Raw genomic sequence first — 14,046 nt, forward strand, 5'->3', positions numbered from 1 at the left:
GTCTTCACTTGGAAAGACAGAATGGAGGATTGGGTAAACATCTGGCATTTGATGCTCTTTGAGGATGTGTTAAGGCATCCAAGATAAGAGTAGTCGTAGAAGACCGATATTCTTTGAGAAGTAAGAATCCAAGATAACAATAATCCTAGTGGAACACACCCTGAGAACCCTAGTGGGGTATGTTCCACGAGAGACAATGATGAGGGTGTCTATACATCATTGGTATTGCCAGCATTGAGCTCAGATCTCGTGGAGAGATAGAGATGTTAGTCAAGGCCTTGCTATGTGACAATGTTGGTTGATATGATGCTAAACAAATGGGTTACCAATCCGACTCTTCTTATGAGAAATTCTTCAAATTGAGAATGACCAAGTACCATTATGAATACCTCCCTAGTTAAGAGGAAGTGTTTAAAAATGTAACTAGGTTTGGCCTTCATAATGACATGTGTAATTGTGATTTTATCTAATTGATGAAAAGAAGAAAAATAAAATTATTATTGTAATGCTTGTCTCACGAGTTTCATGAGCAAGGAATTTTATTTTAGTGATGACTCTCATTGTGAGCCTTTACGATTTCTCATCTAATCATAAAATTCAATTTGAGTCAATGTCATGTAAGAACTAGAAGGACCCTTCTTAGGCATGTTAAATTTTATATGAGTCATTTAATAGGTATGAAAAGCCCTCCAAGACAAGCACAAGACCTCTCCTTCAATTCGGCCACAAAATAGAATAAAGATCTCCTCCAAATGACACGTTGGCTCACCCTCTGAAAAGTCGTCGTATTTTGACAGGGAAACAACTATAAATAGGGCTGCTCGGCATCATTTCTGAGACAGATTTTCGGTCATCAATCAGTCTGAAGTAAAAGGTGCAAAGTACAACGAGGAAGCCTAAAGATCAGCAAAGGGAGAAGGAATTAGAGCGAAGTTCTAAGCTTCAGGTTTTGGGTCTATTTTAGGGTGGTCTTATTAGCACACGTGCGAAGAAAGAGGAGATCATTTGTTGGAGTAAGGCCAAGATCCAAGGCAACCAGATTGAAGTCTTAAGGAAGGCTGAGTCAAGCTAGAAGGAGCATCCATCACAAGCGAATTAAATCAAGGCATAAGAAAAGGTCTTAAGTACAAGTTAAGATTTCTAAATTATGATTGCAGACCTAAATCTAGGAGGCCAAAGGTTTGAAGTAGAAGTAGGTCAAAGTGGAACAGGAGCCGAGACAAAGGAAGGAGTACAAGGTTGACTATCACCAAGGGAACCTGTGTCTTGGCCTTGGAATGGCAAATAGGTCAAGGGTCTTGGTCTTGGAGTGGCAAATAGGTTAAGGGTCTTGGTCTTGGTATACGTCAATTGGAATCTCTATAAGAAGAAGAATTTGTTCGGGTTTTCCTCTCAAGAGTGAGAGGTTTTGGCCCTGGCTGGTAGCCTATATTCTGTGTCTTTTGTCTCTTTTTGGTTTATGCATTGGTAGTTGTTTGATGAAGAAGAACACTAATAACCTAAGAAAAGAAGATCATAATCTAAAGAAGTAAAAATCACTCACACGCAGTTACAAATAGAAGAGAAATCGCTTAATTGCTATGCCCTAGATTTCTCAACGTGCCCAACATTCCTTTTTCTCCAACCAGAAAATATCCTTGAGATCAATTGTTGGACGGGTAACAACATTGACGACAAATACCTCTTTCAACCCCTATCCTTCTATCTAAAAATTTGAGATTTACGGTCTTGTAACCTTTGTTGCCATCTACTGCGGTTGGTCCCTAAAGAACACAAACGTCAAAGGTTCAAATATACTGCAATTCAAGCAGAAATATCTACAACTCCCACAAAAATATATGTTTCTCAATTAAAATATTTGTTGCAACTCTCATGATAGTTACATGCAACGAATGTCAAAGGAAAGGGTTTGCAAGGTGCAGAGGTTTCGCCTTCGTATCCTATAATGTGCAAATTTAAACATTGGTCGCCTAAACTTTTGTTATATTTTAGTAATTTATTGCCACGAGAGGCATCCAAAATTCATGTGGAGCATTCGAATTATGTCGAAGGCATCTGTCACAACGACCATATGGAAGGCGAATGCATCTGTCAAGATGGACATGTCCATACGAATCCCTAAGGCAACTTTTGGACATATATATATATATATATATATATATATATATATATATATATATAACTTTAACAAATTATATTTAAGTCACTTAAAAAAAATTATAAAGAAACTTAAAAAAAGTTACATTATATTAAATTTTTTTATAAAGTTAGTTATATATATATATATATATATAGATAGATAGATAGATAGATAGATAGATATATAAATAAAAAATGGAAAAACCTCAATTCCAAGGGAGTATCACTGACGAATTATACATGTCAAGATGACAAATGCAAGGTGAAGAAATTTGTCAACAATAAAGCTTTGAGGACAAAGCTTTTTGAAGAGAGGAGCAATGCTATGAATATAATTTCTATAAAAATAAAACAAATGGAAATCATAAATAATCATAATGGTTAATTAAATAGTCATTAGTTAGATGATAAAGCATGTTTAAAAGACATGACCATTCATGAAAGGGCACCTACCTAGGTATATAAGCAAGCCCTCATTGTACCATTCAACATCTTGCTTTATCTTATTAATAAAAATATTATTTTCAGTATATTTGTGTATTTTACATTTTGAGCACAAATACTTTGAGTTTTGTTGCTACAATGATCTTCAATTTTGATCCAATTGCAAAGAGCAAATTTCCTAATTCTTGATCTTTCTTCATATCCCTTGGGTGCTCCTGCTATAGAAAAGCATGGACTCCTCTTGAGAAGGGTCTACTAATTTGTCTTTTTCTTCGCTCCATAAGAACATCACTACCCAAAGAACCAACTGTTGTATTGCATTGTTGTTGTCTACTTTGTAAATTATTTATGGTATTTGTGATGCCTTCTGAGGCATGTTTCCATCTATCATCCATGAGCCAATAAATTTGGAAATTTTAAAATCCCTCTTATGCTAACAATCATTAAAAGTCCTCTCAAAATTCAAGGGTTTTGTTACAGAAAAACAAAAACAAAAACAAAAACAAAAAAATTGGCATAATTTTTCACATGAAAATACCATACAAATTTACTCAAGATTCACCAACAACTAACTTAATATGCAAACCCCGAAATAGAAGTTCTACAATTATAACAATTAAATCTTTAAGATGGCACCTCGTGGGTAAACCCTCTCTCTAAATAATGAATAATATGATCTTAAACTAATAGCAATTCGTCCTAAAGAAATTCAGCATCAAATCATCTAGTGATTTAGCCCTCGATCTGATTCAGCAATTTCACCATTAATGAGTCTGGTAATTCGACCGAAGAAAGGATAATTTCCCCCCGCAACTTTCTAATGTCCCCAAATATTGGATTACCTTGTGAGGTGATCAGGAGGCATTTCCAAAGCTTGTGTCAACTCGGTCCTAGGAGCAAGATTAATCCATTGGTGGACCCGAATGGTTTTAGAGGAGTTTTATGGGTCCAACTGGGATCACTTAACATATTTCATCATCAAGATCAGTTTCGCATGGTTCGCTCGTGATTTTGTTGCATTCCAATATTTCCCGTAAAACAGAGTTATTAATGGGCTATTTTAATCAATTTTACTTAAGGTGTGTTTCAGGCCAATTACTTGGAGAAACACCTTAGTGTAATAGCTCAATGGAATCAGGGACAAAAGATCTACAGGGCAGGATGATGAGAAGGGGCTTTGGGTGGCCAATGTGACCATGGAGGCGAATCAAGCATTTCCCAACTCTAAAAGTGCCTTTAATTAGTTAATAAAAGTCATTTTATTAGATAAGAAAGGAAAAGTGCTTTTATTATAGATTAATCCATTGGTGGACCCGAATGGTTTTAGAGGAGTTTTATGGGTCCGACTGGGATCGCTTAACATATTTCATCGTCAAGATCAGTTCCGCATGGTTCGCTCTTGATTTTGTTGCATTCTGATGATTCCCATAAAACGGAGTTATTGATGGGCTATTTTAATTAATTTTACTTATGGTGTTGTTTTGGGCCAATTACTTGGAGAAAAACCTTAGTGTAATAGCCCAATGGAATCAGGGAGAAAAGATCAACAGGGCAAGATGATGAAAAGGGGCTTTGGGTGGCAAGTGTGACCATGGAGGCGAATCAAGCATTTCCCAACGTTAAAAGTGGCTTTAATTAGTCAATAAAAGTCATTTAATTAAATAAGAAAGGAAAAGTGTTTTTATTATTTAATTGGAGGGAAAAGGGCGGCAAAGAGTCAAGTGAGTTATAAAAATGGGAAATGAAGGGGGTCTCTCCTCATTCTATCATTTTGTCACTTGAGAATTAAAATTCTTGGAGAGCTCTTGGAGAAGACTTTAGGGTTTTGGAAACCCTAAGTCTAGTTGCTAGATTCGGTGTTGAAACCATACACCTTAGCTAGTCTGGGGAGCGAGATCATTCAAATTTCACCATTGTGCTTCATTGGTGAAGAAGATTTGTGGAAGTTAAAGGAGGTAACAGTGTTACTAGTTGATTTTATCTTCTAAAATTGGGCTTTCTACATATTTATGACAAGCTGAGTTCATTGTAGCTGGAGAGCCAAATCAAAGGCACATTCCTGAGGACCACACACTGCCATAAATCCAAGGACAAGATTCTAGTAATAGGGACCAAGTTCAACATTGTGCATGGTCAAGTTTACTCTCAGGTGTTGGACGAGTTTACAGCCTTGTGTCGGAGGCGAGTCACACTCCTTTTTGGTCGAGTTTACCTCTGTTCGTGGTTGTCTATTCTTTCAGAGTTGTAGGCCGAGTTTCTCCCTTGTGTGGCTGAGTTTATTTGTTGAAGATGGGACTGAGATGTGGTATATATATCTGAGTGATTATTGGGGACAAGTTGCTGTCCAGTGGAGATCGATTTAGCCTCAAAAGTGCATATCCAAGTCGCATATCAGTCCAGCATTGCTTACTGAAGTCGTGGCCACTAATATATGTGCATGTAAAGCTTCTCTTGCTGGAGTTATTCCTATTTTATGACTGATATATCAATGGCTATATTGCAGTAAAACGTTCCAGGTTTCTCTTTCACTGCTCATTGTAATTTCTGCTTATTTAATAATCTAACGACTGAGTACTCTGAGTTATTTGTGACTGTGGTGAATAAAAACTATGGGCATTTGTATTTCTGAATTTGATACAGAGTATGTACAGCTGAGTTGAGGCTTTTCCATAGCACATTGTTGGCTGCAGTGTTCCACGGGGACGCATCCCCTAGGGTCGGATGCGTGCACCCCACGCACCTGGGACGGGGGACGTCTGGGGAAACGTTTCCCCACATCCCCCTTTTCGGGAGACGCAAGGGGGGACGTTTCCCCAGTGTGGGGGATGCGACTCCCCAAAATGGGGATGCCTGGGCGTCCCCCTCAAAATGGGCTATGCGTCCCCCTTTAAATTTGCTTGTAAACAATGGTTTATGACAGAGAAAACCTAGTATTTTACCATATTTCCCTACTAATGCTATGCAATTCATGGTAATGTTTTCTCCTTTATCTTCCATTTTCATCCTTTTACTTAAATTTTTAACATTACCATGAAATGACTCAGGATGCTTGAGAGTGGTTCCAACCTCATTGGATTTCATATGGAGAAAGTAGAATTTTAGATCTCACCTAAAATCCAGCAAACTTAACAGTTTTTTAGGAATTCAGGATTCGATGGATTGCAATGTTTCCACTGCATTTTGTCATGTACAAGGGCATGGAATTAGTATTTAATCAAGAGCACCAAGCCCTCTGTGTATTTTAGAGTGACTTTTAGACTCATCACTCCACTGTTTTTGAGTTTTAGTTATATCAATTTACTATTCCAGACTTTAGATTTCAGTATCTGTTATAGTCTATTTTTCTTAGTACTAATTAGATTCTAGAATGATGAATGATGAATTTAAATTTTAAATCAATTTAGAATCTAGAATGATGAATTTAACTTTTAAATCAATGTAGATTCTAGAATGGTAAAAATGAATCATGAATATGGATCAGAGTATTTCATTATTGAATCTCATGGTCTATGGACGAATCATGTATGTAATAGTAAGGATGATGAGTATGGACCAATGTATTTCATTATTTAATTCAATATGTATGTATTAGTGTATTTATGCTTTCATTATAGAATATGAATTTGATACCCGACATCCCCCCGTCCTCCCTAAATTTCCCTAAAATTTGAGGGTACTCCCACATGTCCCCTTTGTGCATCTCCCCGCACCCGCATCTCCCCATCCCATAGTCTTGGTGGAAAATTGGTTGGCTGATATACACAACTTATCAGTGGTATATTTGGGACTGTACTTTTTATCTAACCAAAATACTAGAAAAAACACCTACAACCATGTCCCTTCGAACTGTTTGACGAAACATCACAATGAAAAACTTATACAAGACTTAGAGATTTAAAGGGGAAATTTGAGATACTTATGGGAAGGTATCTTACAAACTTGATCAACTCGGCCTCCTATATTTGTCTTTGACAAATAAGAAACTGAACCATTCAGTCCCAGCAAAGATACTAAACTCAGCCCTTATAAATCAATAACTCGGCCGGAGCAAAATCAAGTACACAGCACTTCAATCGGCCTCCAATTGCTTCAGATCTCAGCACACTCCAACACAGCATCTCACGCACAGGTATATTTGCCTTTGCATCTACACACTTATTAACAACATGATAGTAGCCATTATGAGGGCCTTTCCATAATAGTAACATTCACCTTGCTTACTCTGGACAAAATGATTGTAGGTAACAAGCACAGCCGGCATGAGACAACTTAAAGTGATTACTGCACAGTGCATGAGAATGTGTTTAAACTTTAAACTATAAGAGCCTTGAAAATTTTAAGTGTATGCCACTGACATATGATTTAGCGTTTGAATTTTGTTTTCTAGTGGTCTTAGAGTAGACAATTTCCACGTGAGATATAAATATGTTTGTTCTTTGATATTATCATTGTGGTCTAGGAACCTTCCAAAAATACAGGATGTCTTTGCACTTCAAAAGACTGGCATGAACTCTCTGAAGCCTTGTACTCTACATGTTTAGGCTGAAAGGTGGAGCGGAGCAGAGCAGTAAATGCTACTAGGCACTTGACATTTGCACTGAGTTGCAACTAAGGTTTGGTTGCCACCATGTGAATGGAAGAGTTGATATCCCATTGCCAATGGTGGGCCTTGTCCCTCCATATAACAAACGTCCCATCCTAGCAATCCCAATCTGTGTTCCTGTATTTGGTTGTACAAATGCCATGATATATTCTTCAATAAATAGGAAGAAAATGCAGAGACAAAAAATTCATAATATTAGTATAAATCACTTAAAAATGAATTAAAAGGACATTTTGATGTCCAGTAGATGAATAGCCATCGGGACTCAGCCTGTGTTTATAGTGAGAGGAAATATATGACTGGCATTCAGATACAGTACCCACTTACCAAGAGAGAACAAAAGTTAGCACAGTACGCACTTACAAAGTGAGAACAGAGGTTTCCACATACCCACTTTAGAAGCAATTAGAGGATGAAGAAATCTCTCTTGCGAGAAGAGACAATCCTCCAGAAAGGGAGCTGTCATTGGAATTCCCTCCTTCAACATAGCTTTTGTGCTCCAGATTTTACAATTATTATTTCAAAAGAACAAGAGAATGAGAATGAACTAAAACGTCAATATGGAGGATTTTTATTTCATCATTTTGGTAACCGTGGGATTCATCAAAGCACCTTAGAATATTAAAATAAAATAGGCCAGAGTTTTTGCTTGCAAAATATATATTATTTTTAGTTTCATTAATTACATATAGGCTTTCAGATTATAAATTTAATAAAAGAAAAGAAAATTTTAAAACGATAATAGAGAAGACTTTTCAATGTAAATTACATGTTTTGACTCTTCATAAATTCCATCAAAATTACCTGCCAAGTAAAAGAATGAGATGACAAAACTTGAGCATAAACAAGCCGATAAAGCTCCTCCAAGCTTATTCCTCCCAAATTATATTTCTCACTACGCAGAAGCACCTCTGCTTGGGGGCTTTTGGCCGTCAACAATTCTATCATGTGTGCCAGCATCCTGAAAATTATGAGGTTAACTAGACCAGCAATAATACATCAAGTAAAATAAATTGTATAGATATCTCCAGTTGTAAAACGAATTCTATATCTCTAATTTGGCAGCCAAGCTTGATTTATCACAGGTCATTATCTGCACTGTAAGATCTCTTTTAAGCAGTGTTGCACACATCGCGATCGGGATTTAATCGGCGCCGGGAAAAAAGCGGAAAAAATCGTTAAAATCGGGAAAAAATCGGAAAAAAGCGGGAAAAAAATCGTTTGGCACAAAAATATTCATTTTTTTTCAATTTTTTTCAATTTTTTTAATATCTAAACCATCTACAACATAAAATAAATACATTGACACATAAATATGATAAAAAAACTAATATATAAGATGTTTAATATCATTTCTAGCGCTAAAATCACACATAACATTGAATCATGTCCTGAATAGTAAGTCCTGAGTCCCAAGTCCAACTCAGCCTCAAAATATCAACAAAAAATATGATAATGTATCTCATCATGTCATAATGTCATATACAATAAAATGAAAGTCTAATCCTATTGATTTCCTCTGCCCCTCTTGCGAGAAAATGGCACAACTTTCTCTTTCCCTCTAGATGTAGAAGCTGGTGCCTGTGGTGGTGGAAATGGCAGTGGAGTCTGACGTGCTCTAGAAGCTGAAGAACTAGTAGTAGCAGCTATAGGAGGCTGAGGTGGACGGAGACCACGTCCTCTACTGGTGGTAGTGGTAGCCCGGGTAGCCCGGGTAGGCGGTGTCACCTCCTCCTCCTGCTCCTCCAACTCCTCCTCCTCCTGCTCCTGCTCCTGCTCCTCCTCCTCCTCCTCCTCCCCCTCCTCCTCCCCCTCATCCTGCACTAACCAATCCTCAGTGGGATCCATGAGAGGCCTCTCGGTCTCAACCCTCCATTCAGCAGTGGTGTCAATCCCATCCAATGAGATGGCTTCCGTATCAGGTGTCTTCTCTAGTTGTTTCACCCACAATCGAAGATTGTAGTAGACATAGACCATGTCATTAAGTCTATGGGACTCCAACCTGTACAAAGTTCATGAAATAATAAATTAATAATTAATAATTAATATTATAAAAAAAATATTGTTTAAAACTTTAATGAATTCAAAAATTTATTTGGAAATTTGCAATATTTTAAATGTTTAAGTGTTAACCTATTGCGCTTCTTGTTGTGTATTTTTTCAAATACACTCCAATTGCGCTCACATCCCGAGGAGCTGCATGTTTGGCTGAGGATGCGTATGGCAAGATTTTGCAAAAGGGGTACTCTGCCACCATACATCTTCCACCATGCGTCTACAACAAAATTACAAATAAAATTTTAAATAAACATAAGAAAAAAATGGAATTTGAAGAAACAATGAAATTTGAAACAAAGTTACAAAGTACATACTACAAACTAAAAAATACCTGGCATTTTAACCGTCCTATCAATGACAGCCATATCAAAGCCAAATAAGCCACCTGACAACTTATATTGCTCAATTTGTCTAGAGATCTCCATACGTTCTTCTGAAGATCTCACCATCTTCTGGACACAGGTTAATAATCCTTCCACGACCTCAACATCAAAATTAAACCCACATGCATAAGAAAATGCAGGGTTCAGGAAAAGCCCAGCAGCATGAATGGGACGATGGAGTGTGTTGTTCCATCGCTCATCAATGACCTTCCATAGAAGGAGTTGTCTCTGGAACCCATCATCTCCCTTGTCATCATAGTAGGACCGAATGGCTTCTTTGGCCCTGTCCATGGCTTCATACAAATAGCCCATTGCGGGCTTCTCACCATCTACCAACCGAAGAACCTTTACCAAAGGTTCAGTGACAGCGCACACCTCCTGCACTCCCGCCCAGAAGTCTTCTTGGTATGAAACAAGTCTGCAGACGGCCTCTCCTTCTGGTTTGCGGCTCATTGGCGAAGAACGCCACTCTGAAACAAACATTCTCTTCAAATCCCACATAGAATTCAAGAGGGATTGAAGAGATATGAAACTCGTCACAAACCGTGTAATGGCGGGGCGCACCAACTCTTTGTTGTTGGTGCATTTTCTCATCAAGCTAAGCACAGATGTGTGATTGTAAATAAATTTTGTGATGGTTTTTGATGAGTCAACAGCCTCTTTGACAAAGGGAATTTTCCCTATGTCCTCTAACATCAAATCAATACAATGGGCAGCACAAGGTGTCCAAAATAAAGTAGGATGCCTGTCCATAAGCATTCTACCAGCAGCAACATAATTTGCAGCGTTGTCCGTTATGACTTGGACAACATTTTCTGCACCCACCTCCAAAATAAACACATCCAGCAAATCACATAAATTTTTTGCATCTTTGATTTGATGAGTTGCATCAACAGATTTGATAAACATAGTCCCCAAGGGACAACTAACCAAGAAGTTTATAAGGGTTCTCCCCTTTTGGTCAGTCCAACCATCTGACATAACAGTGCATCCTGTTTGTGCCCATGATGCCCTAAAATCCTCCAATCTTTGGGTGCAGTCACGCTTTTCATCTTGAAGAAGCCGGCCTCTGAAATCATGAAGAGAAGGGAGTTTGTACCCCGGGCCAACACTGGCAACAGCATCAAGAGTAGGTTGGAAAAATGGATTATTCCTTATAATGCTGAAAGGAATATCACTCCAGAGGAGAAATTTTGTCATCAACTTGTCAGCTTTTTCTTTTTCAGTTCTTTTCATCATTGAACCGATAGTTGGTTGTGAACCAGGTGTGGTTCGAGGAACAAAATATGATGATGCAGCAAACGGATTGACTGACGCTGCAGTAGAACCTGTGCCACTTGGCCCACTTCCTTCAACTGACCTTTTTAGTTGCCTTTTGAGTTCTTCTTTGGCGTCTCTAGTGTGCTCTAATTCTCCCAATGCTCTCATGGCTTTTTGGATAATTTCAGCATTTGTCTTTAGACAGGGCCCCACATCACGTCCAGGGATTTGTGCAAGGTGGAACTTCAACCTGTACACCCCCCCGAATATTTCCTTTCCACACAACTTGCAATACAAGTTTTGTCTATCATTCGGAGTTTTAGGGTCACCATATTCCCAGAAAGGATCCAATTTCCTTGGCATGTTTGTTTTTGAATTTTGAATTTGCAAACCTATGGAAAAATAAGGATTAGGAAATAGGAATTTAGGATTACATAAATGATAATAGTAAATACAAATTACAATTTAGCATTTGCAAAATTACAAGCTAATTATTTCCAAAATCCCAATTTCTAAACCCAAGTCACCCAACCAAATGCCAAAAAACAATGAAAAATCAAAAAAAATAAACAATGTTTAAAGAAAATGAGAAAATAAAAATCAAAAATTGGTTCTCATAGTCATAACAAATAACCCATCCCAAATCAATGAAAAATTTCCAAAAATTCTTTAAAAACAATGAAAAACAAAGTTTTTATTGAACCAAAACAAAAAAAAATTAATCTACATACCTGGTTTATGGACAAATTGGCGATCTTGGCTTGGATTCCTCCTAAAATCGCTTCGATTCGCTCCCACAACCGACGGCAACCCTCTCCCTCCCTTCTTCTCCTTCTCCTCCGCGGCGGACTGCTGAATGAATAAAAAAAAAATCGTTTTTTCCATATAAAACCCCGCTGCCCGCGCCCCCCGCGATTTTAACCGAAAAAATCGCGATTTTTTCAAAAAATCGCGATTTTTTCGATAAAAATCGCTATAAAAAAAATGGGCGATTTTTTCGATAAAAATCGCGCTTTGAATCGGCAAATTTAAAAAATCGCGATTTTCCGATTTTATCGCGATTTTATCGCAATGTGTGCAACACTGCTTTTAAGCATGCAAATTATAATCAATGAGTAATTAATTATAATCCATATGACTGGGGAAGTAGAAAACCTCACCATGGATCAAAAATCTGGGAGCATCCTGCTATAATCACCTACAGACACACAGAATACAACAGTAATATACATTACGATAATACCAAAGCCAGGTGTAATATATTTGAACAAACAAATATACATCATGTTATTGCCATGTGGATCATGATTAATACAGACCTCTATATCATCCCCAATTATTCCAAGCATGAGCTCCGTGATATGTTTATCACCAATAGGAGATTTCAACTGAATGCACTTTTGTGCTAAGCTATGCATTCCTTCCAATGCCTAGATAAACAAAATAACAGCAAAAGACAAGAATAAGTTGTGTCCCAAACAAATTCCAAAGGATATTTTAACTTTTCTATTTCTAAACAGACAAACTTTCATTTATAAGCCATAAATATACCTGCTGCACTGACACAACAGATGTCAACTAAAAGCATTTTGTCCTTTCATATTCAAGAGGATGAGATCTTCTCCAACATCAGATATGGTAACTACTTATAAAAAAAAACTGCTTTGCAACTAAATCAGGCCATATAGTTATATAATATATTGTATTACCATGTAACACAGAGACCATGAAAATAGGTTGCCATGAAAGTGCCAAAAGCTTTACCGAAATTGCAATTCTTCACTCCTATAATCTTTTTGCCACTCTATATTATAGACTGAGAATTGATTAAGGATTTTGAGTATTTTCAAAAAAAAGTAAAAATCTGTTGCTAAAATAAATATCCTTTGCACTGAGGAATCTCCTTTATTTAGCTTTTTAATAGGATGGCTTGATATTATAATTTGGAAAGCTGGTGAGGCTAGAGTTTAAAGACACGGTCTACAGCCTAGTCCATTAGGGCAGCACTGCACACCAAACTGGCAGAGAGTGCAGCCACAGTGAAGGGTGCAAAGGCAATGACAGTAAGCACAGGAGTTCGAGGGCCTTTGGAGCAAAAGGGAAAACTATAGATTCTAGAGAAGACCCCACTCAGGAAGGGAAAAGAAAAATTCACAGCCAGCCCCACAGAAAATAAAGTATTCAGGACGGTGAAAGTGACATTGATCACATTGCACCCAATCCCCTGCAAAAAATATTGTCTATTCAGGTAGCAATCTAAGACAAGGTGACACAAAATATGAAGATTCAAAAAAAAGGCAATGCCAACTTAAGTAACAAAGAGAAGCATCTTTATTATGGTAAAAGTGGTCACATAAAAAAAACTGTGAAAAATAAATTTGATTCATCACAGAAAAGAAAAAAAAATGGCATTCAAGTAATAATACTGATATATAACAAAATCACAACAAACCAGAAATGCAACTAAAGATGCATGGTCTATGGATTCAGGTGCCACTGGGCACATGACGCACAAAAAGTAATAGTTTGCTGCATTAGTTGCAACTTGCCAATAAAATTCAAGGACAGAAAGTTGCGTCTTGACATGACAGTAAACATGATCAAAGGCCAAGCAAATGTTCCTGTGAAGATGCCTAATAGAATGATCAAAGGATTATATATTGTGTTGAATGTGCCATGATTAAAGGAGAATTTAATTTCAATAAGCCATATTGCAAACCATCTCTTCAAGATTGGATGTCATAAAGATATGTGCCTCCAAATAGAGAAAAATCCAGCATTAAGACAAGTGTTGAATAAGGTAGTTTATACAGGTTTATGGCTGCAACAGTAGGGCAGCAAGCATTTGGAGTTTGTTAAGCACCAAAAGTGGGTGACCCCATAGGAGAATTTTTTCTCCTAGACCTCTCTTCAGCCAGCAACCAACAGCCCCTAAAAGCCACGAGTGTAGCCAATACATTGTGCCATTTTGATCTCTGCTCCCTGCATCAGTCATATGTCCCCTCAGCCATCTGTCCAGAACATATGTTAGAAGGTGGGCAATCCAACCCAAAATGTATGTTTTTCATTGTGCAATCGAGTGCTTATGCTTGCGTTTCCTTGGGCATCTTGGACATGGATTATTGGGTGACTTGGAACAAGGAAGGGTTTTGACTGTAG

General features: G+C 37.6%; 2 protein-coding genes across 4 annotated transcripts in view; both read right to left on the bottom strand.

Annotated features, from left to right (window-relative positions):
* LOC149262316 (nuclear pore complex Nup85-like protein) overlaps positions 1-14,046 on the bottom strand; it is a 414,372-nt gene that overhangs the window by 260,598 nt on the left and 139,728 nt on the right. For all 3 annotated transcript variants that reach the window (XR_016259007.1, XR_016259008.1, XM_089424013.1), the window contains exons 9-11: positions 12,207-12,317; positions 12,048-12,085; positions 7,991-8,147 (exon numbers count right to left, since the gene is read on the bottom strand). Coding sequence is in view for 1 of the 3 variants with exons in the window: in XM_089424013.1 (XP_089280139.1) it covers positions 7,991-8,147; positions 12,048-12,085; positions 12,207-12,317 (306 nt within the window). In the remaining 2 variants the exon portion in view is untranslated. The remainder of the gene's footprint in view (positions 1-7,990; positions 8,148-12,047; positions 12,086-12,206; positions 12,318-14,046) is intronic.
* Positions 8,404-9,447, bottom strand: LOC149262317 (uncharacterized). Its single transcript, XM_089384015.1, has 2 exons — positions 9,320-9,447; positions 8,404-9,188 (listed from the first exon to the last, which is right to left on the bottom strand). The coding sequence occupies exons 1-2, from the start codon at positions 9,445-9,447 to the stop codon at positions 8,693-8,695; spliced, it is 624 nt and encodes a 207-aa protein (XP_089240141.1). The 3' UTR covers positions 8,404-8,692.

This window comes from Pinus tabuliformis, chromosome 6, assembly GCF_031772625.1.
Source record: "Pinus tabuliformis cultivar Carrire ecotype Pingquan chromosome 6, CPIR1, whole genome shotgun sequence".
Lineage (NCBI taxonomy): Eukaryota > Viridiplantae > Streptophyta > Pinopsida > Pinales > Pinaceae > Pinus > Pinus tabuliformis.

Bases quoted from the DNA above. Each gene is read 5' to 3' on its own strand.
- LOC149262317 (XM_089384015.1), bottom strand. From the start codon at position 9,447: ATGTATGGTGGCAGAGTACCCCTTTTGCAAAATCTTGCCATACGCATC. The intron at 9,189-9,319 runs GTTAACACTTAA...AACTTTGTACAG, and splicing joins CACAACAAGAAGCGCAATAG to GTTGGAGTCCCATAGACTTA.